Below are 10,000 nucleotides of genomic sequence, written 5' to 3' on the forward strand. Positions count from 1 at the left end.
TTATTATTATTATTATTATTATTATTATTATTATTATTATTATTATTATTATTAATATTATTGTTATTATTATTATGTTCTGTTTAGTTCAGAATGCATTGACGTCAATCATTCATCATTGCTAAAATGAATACATTTTTCCAGTTCATTCAACCTCAAATTCTTAAGCAAGGAACTTCTTTATAGGTGAAGCTACCAGTCAAGAATCAGACTACATGGATCCAGGAATCCATATGTAACCAGGTAATTGATTCAACAATTAGTGTCTTAGAACCTAGGAAGATGTCCTTGGTCTTAATGCCTTGAGAGTAAAAAATGGGTACCGCAATCAATAAGAGCCATTGTTAACAGTAGTACCGCATATTATGGAATATTTTTTTTCTATTGTTCGTAATGAGTACCGCAAATGTCAAACATCCCACAAAACTATGTGTAGCATTGAGCGTTTAAAGTCCGGTTAAACCATTTTAAAAATATGAGAAAACTTAAACAAATGAGATATTCATTGGCAGACCATGGTAACTAATCCAACCAATGTATGTTTTCCTGTTGATTCTTTTTTCGTCGAATTCTTTTCTGACATCCATCACCCATGTCGATTTCTTGTTTTCTTGCAATTTTTTGTCAGTCTTGTATTCTTTGTATCGTTGATCTTAAACGTGCTCATCAGCATGAAGTCCTGAACATCACGAAAACATGTTATTCAATTTTTATGAATGGCCTCTGATGAGTCATTTTGAATATCTCATTTGTTTAGTTTGTCTAATCTTTTAAAAATGATTTTCTTCTTAAAATTAAAGTTCATGTTAAGTTAATTTTGATAAATATATGCTTTCATCATTCATTTTTCAATAAAATTCCACAACAAAATATCTAATGCAGCATTATGGGTATATATGTATCATGTAGACTCATTTGACAGTCCTAAGCATTATGTTGTAACCTCGTGTACTGTCACCGACATTGTTGGGCGATATTTTGGCCGTAAGTTCACAATATCGATTATTTTCACTTGTGCCGAAAATGATATATGTAAAATAGGGTGATTCATTTTAACGAAACCCTTTTCAAACTCTTCGAAACCCTACGAAACCCGACAAAAGTTATGGGAAGTTGGCAGCAGTGGGGAGTGAACCAGGGACTCAGAGAAGTGTACACAAGTGGGGAGTGACCCAGGGACAATGGGAGGAGGAGAGTGTTTCTTTTTTACGAAACCCACTAAAGCGACCAAAATTATGGGAAGTGGGCAGCAGTGGGGAGTGAACCGGGGATTCAGGGACGTGTACACCAGTGAGGAGTGAACCTGGGACTATGGGAAGATGATATCAGAAGGAAATGAACCTGGACCATGGGAGATTGATACCAGTGGGAATTGAGGCTGGACTATGGGAGCTGGGCACCAGAGGATAATGAACCCGAGACTATAGGAGGTGGGCACCAATGAGTAATGAACCTGGGGTTGGGAGAGTTAAGTTAGGGGAGTGAACCTAGAAGAGTACTTATTTTTTCCGAAACTTACCAAAACCGTCCAAATTTATCGAAAATGGGAAGCAGTAAGGAGTAAACCAGGGACCCAGGGGAGTGGACGCCAATGGGGAATGAACATGGGACTAGGAGAGGATGATTCTAGTGGATAGTTAAGCCGGGAATATGGGAGGTGGACACCAGTGAGGAGTGAACTCAGAGAAATTCTACGTGTATTTTGAGAAAAGAAAATCGTATTCGGTCAGCAATAATTTTGGTATTTGATTTTTTTTCTTCCATCCTAATGTAAATCAAAAAGACATTTTCTGAATAATTGCTTTGATATTATTCTAAATAACGTTTTTGTAATGAACAATTTAAAAAATCAAAACAATGGATATGTATTTATTCGCAGGCCTGATAACCCAAATTCCTGTAATGGAAATATTCTTAAACGAAAGAAAAATACTGTTCATAACAACACTATTCAATTAAGCCCATAAGTGCATTCGGTATCAGACCTGCACGGCGACAATAAGTTAATTAATTAATTAAACAAACAAAAAATATTATCAAACAAACCAGTATATCAAAATTGCTGTATGCCAACGAGTATTCTACAATTTCTTCAAATTGTGGTTCAAGGGAAATAAAACAATTAAAATGGATAATTTTAGATCCCCAGAAAATTTGCTTAAATGTAATTACTGTACTTGATCGATAATGAATCCAAATAAAATAATCTAAATTATATAATTATGTAATAGATAGGAGCACGCCTCAAAGACCAGATCATGAATTCTGATATTGGGGTCCCTTGTTCGAGTCACTGTGCCGAAACTTTATTTTTTTTTTTAAGTAGAAAAGTACATAGGAGTCATGACCTAAGAACAGTCGGATTCCCATGAAGTGAAAGAAGTTTAAGACCTAACATTTTTTTGAGGCGGTAGAGGCGGGGGAGGGGTGACGATTTATTTTCTGATGTCTTTCTGCTTTCGCTCTTTCTTAGTTTTTGGCGATTGCTTAGTCTTAAGTTGCTTTGATCGCCTTGAGTCAACACTATGTGTCTATCCCCATTCATTAAATGATTATTACTTACTGCTTGTAACTTTAGAGAATTTCTACAAGAATAATGTGATTGACCACGTTCATATAAATTTTATGAAATTAGTGAGCCCATCGATTTCAGTGACTGAGTATTTGCACGATATTTTTGACAACTTCGGCGCTCTTTGGGTCACACAACTGATAGTGAAAGTCATTTTAATTTTAAACCATTAATTCTTTATTTCAGATCACCCACAATATCTACATCGGCAATTTCAACGCAGCGGTACAGTCTGTTGAGAAGGGATTTGATTGTTTACTTAACATGGCGGATGATGTCCATATTTTCCCGGAACAGTTTAGTTACCCCATCATCTACAAGAGATGCCTTTTGCCTTTTGGCGCTAATAACCAAATCAAGTATGTATTTATATCTGCTTGTATTCACATAATTAACATAGCATAAAATGTATAATGCTTTATTCATCTTTTGGATTAAGTCTTAATTTATTTTATCTGTCTTTAGGTTTGCGATTGTATTTCTAAGCTATGTATAAACGAATCTTGTGTTCCTGCAGTATTTGATTTTAACGTTGTGTACAACCAAATTTGCATCGCAGTAGTGGTCTTTTGTATATCTTTTAAGTTTTCTTTCGTGTCTATTATCAAGCATCTAGTCCTATCATAGACTGTCTCCGTTACTTTTCTGTCGTTTTCCCTTTTTGTCTTGTTTGTCTTTTATTCTTTGATTCTTCTTAGTCTTAAATCACAAATATAATTAGGATTTTCTCACGGCATACCATTACATTATTTTTTCCTTATTGTTAGATGAAATCAAGTTAGGCTATATTATTAATAGACAAATGATATAAAACCCAACATGAGTGTACCACAATACCTTATCAACTGGTGTTAAGATTTTCTGTGCCACAGACTACAAAGATTGAAGTAACGAAAAGATTTGCATTTAAAATGCTTTCAATAGGTTGCCCTCATGGGTACGTTAACTCTCCTCAAATGTACATCGTATACACACATGTTTGTAAGTCTAGTTTTGAAAACTGTCTCATTCTTAAATAAACAGATGGCACAGTTATCAATGGGCTCTAAAATCACTAAAAATCGGAACACGTGACTGGGTGTTATGAGTTGATAGTTGATCATGTCATGTTGAGCATGTAAACCGAAACGTAATTAATGTTCCTCTTGTTGCTATGATTGGCAAGATATTAACCTTGGTGCAGTTTTACGACAATATTAAAGTACGAGTCCCAGGTTATTCAATCAACGATAATTCAATCAACATATAGTTGAAAATTACGCCACTTACCATATGTTTTATCAAAACTTGTCAAAATAACATTTCAATGGTTCTAATTCCAATCAAGTAGTAGTAGTAGTAGCAGCAGCAGCAGCAGCAGCAGTAGTAGTAGTAGTAGTAGTAGTAGTAGTAGTAGTAGTAGTAGTAGTAGTAGTAGTAGTAGTTGTTGTAGAAGTAGTAGTTGTTGTAGTAGTAGTAGTAGTAGTAGTAGTAGGAGTAGTAGTAGTAGTAGTAGTAGTAGTAGTAGTAGTAGTAGTAGTAGTAGTAGTAGTAGTAGTAGTTTTTGTTGTTGATGTTATACTACTAATAAAAACAATAATGATAATAATAATAATAATAATAATAATAATAATAATAATAATAATAATAATAATAATAATGATAATAATAATAATAATAATAATTCATCATTACTTTTATTATTATTATTATTATTATTATTATTATTATTATTATTATTATTATTATTATTATTATTATTATTATTATTATTATTATCTATCATCATCATCATCACTATTATTATTATTATTATTATTATTATTATTATTATTATTATTATTATTATTATTATTATTATTATTATTATTATTATTATTACTATTATTTACTGTTTATTTTAGTCAGTTAAACAACACGACTAACTTCGTGCCTTTATCATTGTTTCAGACCTGAAGTGATTCAGAGAGTGGTGAGCTGGTTACGATTCATGAGCGACACTTGTAAAAAAATTATGGTGTGTTCTCGTACTGGACATGCCAGATCAGGCTCAGTTCTCATTGCCTACATCTATTTCATGAATCCAGATTTATCCTTCGAAGAGGCATATGCTTATGTCGATAGAAGGACTTTTGTTTATCCACATAGAGGCCTCAAGGACGTCGTCACGAATTTATATCCAAGGAGCTAGAAAGTACGAGTCGCGGTCATACGTTTTAAATTTGAATAAAAGAGATCGTCAACAAAAGACTTTTTGAATGCACAATCTAATAACATAAATATCATTTAAAATTACGGAGAATTGTTGCATCAAGATTGAGACAATGCAACAAATGGTTCTCTTTATGGTACCTGAGAAAAAGAGGCAGATTGTCAACATTTTTAATTATTTATTTTGTATTTTTTAAAGAGAAAGAAAGAAAAGAAATAGAAAAAAAAAACACGATGCAATAACTAATGAGATTTATGTCATTTGGCCATTTACTTAACATCTATATATTTATAATATGTCTTGAAATTGAAATAACCGGTCCGATGTTCTTTTTTTTAAGTGCGGGGAACGGTATATGTAATACATCAAATGATATACATTTTATTTCAACTTGGGAGAAAGAGCTGGGGTGGGTTGGGGGGAAGCACATTTGGGAGCTGGCCCTTGTCACCCCACCTGGCCTTAGTCATCCCATTCCGCGGTAGTGATAATATTGTCATTGTGATCTATTATAGAGTCAATATAATGCAAAACATGCTGTGGCATATTATTATATGGGTATATTCATGTGTTATCTTTAGTTGCGGGAACCAGTAATAAAACCTTGGCTTATCAAACTAAACATTTGATTCACTTCTGATTTTTCGAATACAATAGTGGCGTGCATTATGTGTGATTGCGACAAAAGTTCAATGGGTAAAATGACAATAGCCATCGCTCAATCTTGTATACATCTTACTCGATTGTATTGGTTCTATACAGATGTTTTCCACCTAATTCTGAGATCAAGGTTATAATAAATTAAATCTAATACAAATTACAAGACTTTTCTTTAATTAAAATGGATTTGTATACTGGAAAATATCATCTCTCAAAATTTTGGTGTAAAAATATCTGACTAAGGTAGGAGCTACGAATAATGGTCGGCCTGATGGAACCATCATGTGAAGGCCAGGAAAATCTCTCTTGATATATAATATTATAAAATAGTGTGAGCAATACAAAGTAACTAATGACAGATGATTTGCCGCATGAACTGAGAGGTTGGTTTCCATCCCAGGTGAAGTCGAGTCTTTTTTCTGAACCCCCCCGCCCAACAATACCCATTGTCCACTCACATCGCTCGCCTGGAATTAATTGGTTAGCTAAGAGCAAATTGTACTCTGCTATATAAAGTCTTGTGACCTATCCAAAGGGCAACAAGTTAGTATTTTCCTCGGTTTAAGGGTGCCAGATGCCACTCTTGCTATGTCTTTTATCTTCCTATAACATCTGTTTTCCTCTTTCTGGGCCGCCCCCTGCCTTTATCTTGGAATGAAATTGCTTTGTTTTGCCCTGGCCTTGGCCGTAGTTCTTGCCCGAGAGGGAAATTCAAACCTGTACTCTGGAAAGACATGTGTTGAAAAATCTGGCCAGAAAACTCTTCCTTCAAATATCGATCGATTTAAATATGACTCTCAAACATGAGACTAAAGAAGACTTCTCAAGGTTCTAGTTATGAAAGTCCTTGCCAAGATAAGTGTCATTTAAATCAAACGATGTTTGAAGGACGTGTCTTCTTGCCAAAATGTTAATACAAGTCTTCAGAATTTGCAGTTAACTGGTTAAACCAATCGTTTATTTGTATCCGGTTATATATTTTTCAAGATTTCCCATGAAAAATATATCATTGTACTCTCATTGACACGGGATAAAAATGGAAGAAAAATTAACAACGATTAATTTACGTTTTAGATTATTCGGTTTAATTTAGTTTTAAGCAATGGTATTGATGGCAAAGTAGTGAATAATCATTATTTGTAGATTGTTGCTCTATCGACGATCAGCCGTTGATACTGTGTGCTGTGAAAGAGAATGAGATAAATGTGGATGATGCTTAATTATCCCATAAACATGTTCATTTATACAATACCATTTATATGATATAGACTTTAAAGGAAAATCATGACTAAGACAAATAAAATAATTAGTTTGAAGTTCTGTATTAGATCTGGCGGATCCGAGGTGCACTTCGGGCGGAAAGATGATGACGTGAAAAACATAGTTGAAATATATGGGCAATCCTTCATTGCAATATCCACGATCACGATAGTCAAATCAAATGTATAATAAATCTTTATAATCGCTGTGAAACCTATAGTGTGACTAAAACTATGACAAATAGAGTTCAAGTTTTGTCGTGTACTAAGCAAGGCGAGAGGTGTCGAAGAAGGAATTTTATTGGACTGGACACATCGTTAGAATGGAGCCGGCATTACATGAGTCCAAACACGCTCTAGATTAGAACCTCAGGGGCAAAGAAATTTGAGAGACCAAAAATGACATGGATTCGATCGATAGACAGAGAGGTGAGAGCGAAATAATATTGATTTACAAATATCTTATAGAAATATATATATATATATATAATTCCATTTATCATTCTTAAAAGGAATTTTTCTTCAAGGTTCTATCTCAAGAATTGACGGAAATAACCGGGTAGCCACGAAATGAGTAAGACGGGTCATTTTTTCTCAAGGAATAAACTAAATACTAATACCAGTGATCGAACCTGGATCTCCCAGGTAAAAGCATTATCCACTGAGCCATCTGGGCTAATGACCTCAATTGGGGAATATGACCCAGAACCGGATATACTGAAAAAGAACTAGTGCAGTCCTATGTCGCAACAGAGACCAAGAGGAAAACGTTCTCTTTATATCGACACGGAGGATGCAGAAATGCACGAATAAAAGAGGATATCAATTTATCGTTTTTATTTATATTCATCTGTATCGATTGTCAAATGCAAATTATTATTAGTCAAGAATTATTCTGACAAGGCTGTGGTTAATAAACAAGAGCAATTAGATATGAGAAATAAAGAGAGTAGGGAATTATAGCAACAAAATTGCAAACCTGACAGAATTGCACAGTTCTTTATAGCATGCGTATGCCTTATCGAAAATATGAATGATATCTCTGACTGAAAGCTGACCTACATCTAATTAATATAAAGGTGACCAAAAGTCCTTTTGTTATTTAGGGTCCATAGGATGTTATGGGGGCCCGAAGCAATCTAATTTTTTTATGACCCATTCTCCGAATAGGCCAAGTAGTTAAGGCTTTGCATTGTGACCCGGAAGGTTTCGGGTTCGAGCGCCGATAAAGGCAGCTTCGTTTTTTTTCATTGGGGCAAGATTATTAACCCCCAATTTGGTCACATTGGCAACATGGATGATTCCTGTTAGCATCAGAATCTTGCCTGATGAATTATCGATATTTCTTCGTGGAATACCTAGGCGATGATATCTTATGATGCGGTTGTAGAAGGGCACAATCCCTCTTCCCCCCCCCCCTGCCCCCACAACCGCGAAGAAGAGGCTGCTCCATCAAATGACAATTAGATTCAAAACTAAAAACCCTTTACAGTACATTTCCATAATATTTCGAAAAAAATATTCTTTTCTAGGAAACATGTTCGAAAATTGGAACAATCCAGAGTAGTTAGAGGAAGAAGAGAAAGCAAATTTAATTGAGTTTTATCGTAAATTCGATTCAAAATATCCCTGAGTTTTTGATTTATTCAGGAATAATTTATCATGACTCAAATTGAAAGGACTTACCATTCTTATTGGAGGATGAACTAGACAGACAAAAACTAAACCTCTCGAGTTTAAAGGATTTGAAATTCCAGAAGACCTCGGCGCTGACGTGTCTCATATTCTGAACAAATCGAGAAAGGAAGGGAGGTTAATATTATTATTATTATTATTATTATTATTATTATTATTATTATTATTATTATTATTATTATTATTATTATTATTATTATTATTATTATTATTATTATTATTATTATTATTATTATAAACATCATCTTTTCAACTAGCTTCACATATTCGTCCTTTTCTTATTAATTTATTGATAACCATATATTTATTAATTTGTTTGTTTTTTGTGTTGTTTGGGAATGTGATGATAATGATGACGGAGATGGTGATGATGACGACGACGACAACGATGCTGCTGCTGCTGCTGCTAATGATGATGATGATGATGATGACGATGATGAAGATGATGATGATTATGGTGTTGGTGGTGTTGATAACGATGATGGTGGTGATAATAAGGTAATAATAATGATGATGATGATGATGATAATAATAATAATAATAATAATAATAATAATAATAATAATAATAATAATAATAATAATAATAATCATACTAATAATAACAATAATAATAATAATAATAATAATAATAATAATAATAATAATAATAATAATAATAATAATAATAATAATAATAATAATAATAATAATCCTTTCTTAAAAAAATATAGCATTGTGGAGAACACTGTGCTTATTTGAGTCAATAAAAAGATTGATACGGCGCACAACTCTACTGAAAGATTTGAAAATTAGAAATGTATTTTTTACAGATAGATAAACAGATAACTTGATTTCCTTTTATAATTTAAAGTCAGTTTGAAAGTTCGTTGAGTCAAACAGATATCATAAAATATGTACCAACGACGACACTTGACTCCCAAAATCAACTAATTTTGACACTGTAAAAAGTTGTCAATTTGCGTCATCTATTTATGACATCAAGTATTATTATTACTTCCGTTGTGTTGTTGATTTAGCGGTGATCAGTGTTATGTTTGTTCTAATTTCGTGCATGTTTGTGTGTGTGTTTGTGTGTGTGTGTGTGTTGTGTGTGTGGTGTATACATGTGTGTGTGGGTGTTGGCATTTTTCAGCAAATCGTGGCATTCATAGTGATATTATTCACTTGATCACATGAAGGTATTTCAGTCGCCATTTTGATTCTTTTTTTTTACTATTAGGGTTAGCTCGAGATCAAGGATATTTCTTTTTCTATTAAGGTTAGTCATAAGTCTTAGTAAAGGTGCTCGGATGTTTGTTTTTCCATAAGATAAGTAAAGGGGAGACATTCCGAAAGCTCCTACATCCCCAGTATTCTTTAAATTTGTATTTTCACCGTTGATATTTTGTCAGGCATTTATTTATTCAATTTGTCATTATATCTAGAAGTATTTTAAAAACTCTAGAGCAAACCTTGATAGATTTGTGAAATTTAAAATTTCTTAATTTGACCATTGTTTTGATTTTCAGCCGCCATTTTGATTTGTTAAATATTGAAAGATAGTGCAAAGCAGTCCGAGAGTTGTTTTTTTTCTATTAGGGTTAGCTCGAGAGGTTAGTCATAAGTCTTATTAAAGGTGCTA

At 33.3% G+C, this 10,000-nt stretch overlaps 2 protein-coding genes across 4 annotated transcripts in view; one reads left to right on the plus strand and one right to left on the minus strand.

Annotated features, from left to right (window-relative positions):
* Positions 1–5,569, plus strand: part of LOC144964508 (uncharacterized) — a 43,470-nt gene extending 37,901 nt beyond the window's left edge. For all 3 annotated transcript variants that reach the window (XM_078898890.1, XM_078898905.1, XM_078898897.1), the window contains exons 5-7: positions 187–243; positions 2,759–2,931; positions 4,502–5,569. In XM_078898890.1, the coding sequence (XP_078755016.1) occupies positions 187–243; positions 2,759–2,931; positions 4,502–4,742 (471 nt within the window). In that variant the 3' untranslated portion in view covers positions 4,743–5,569. The remainder of the gene's footprint in view (positions 1–186; positions 244–2,758; positions 2,932–4,501) is intronic.
* A 916-nt stretch (positions 5,570–6,485) lies between these two features.
* Positions 6,486–10,000, minus strand: part of LOC144964521 (uncharacterized) — a 30,446-nt gene continuing 26,931 nt past the window's right edge. Inside the window, exons 8-9 of the mRNA XM_078898921.1 lie at positions 8,369–8,468; positions 6,486–6,605 (exon numbers count right to left, since the gene is read on the minus strand). Of these exons, the coding sequence (XP_078755047.1) occupies positions 6,586–6,605; positions 8,369–8,468 (120 nt within the window). The 3' untranslated portion in view covers positions 6,486–6,585. The remainder of the gene's footprint in view (positions 6,606–8,368; positions 8,469–10,000) is intronic.

The sequence above is a fragment of the Berghia stephanieae genome, chromosome 1, assembly GCF_034508935.2.
Source record: "Berghia stephanieae isolate SIO BIC M18660-M18661 chromosome 1, UCSD_Bste_1.3, whole genome shotgun sequence".
In the NCBI taxonomy this organism is placed as follows: Eukaryota; Metazoa; Mollusca; class Gastropoda; order Nudibranchia; family Aeolidiidae; genus Berghia; species Berghia stephanieae.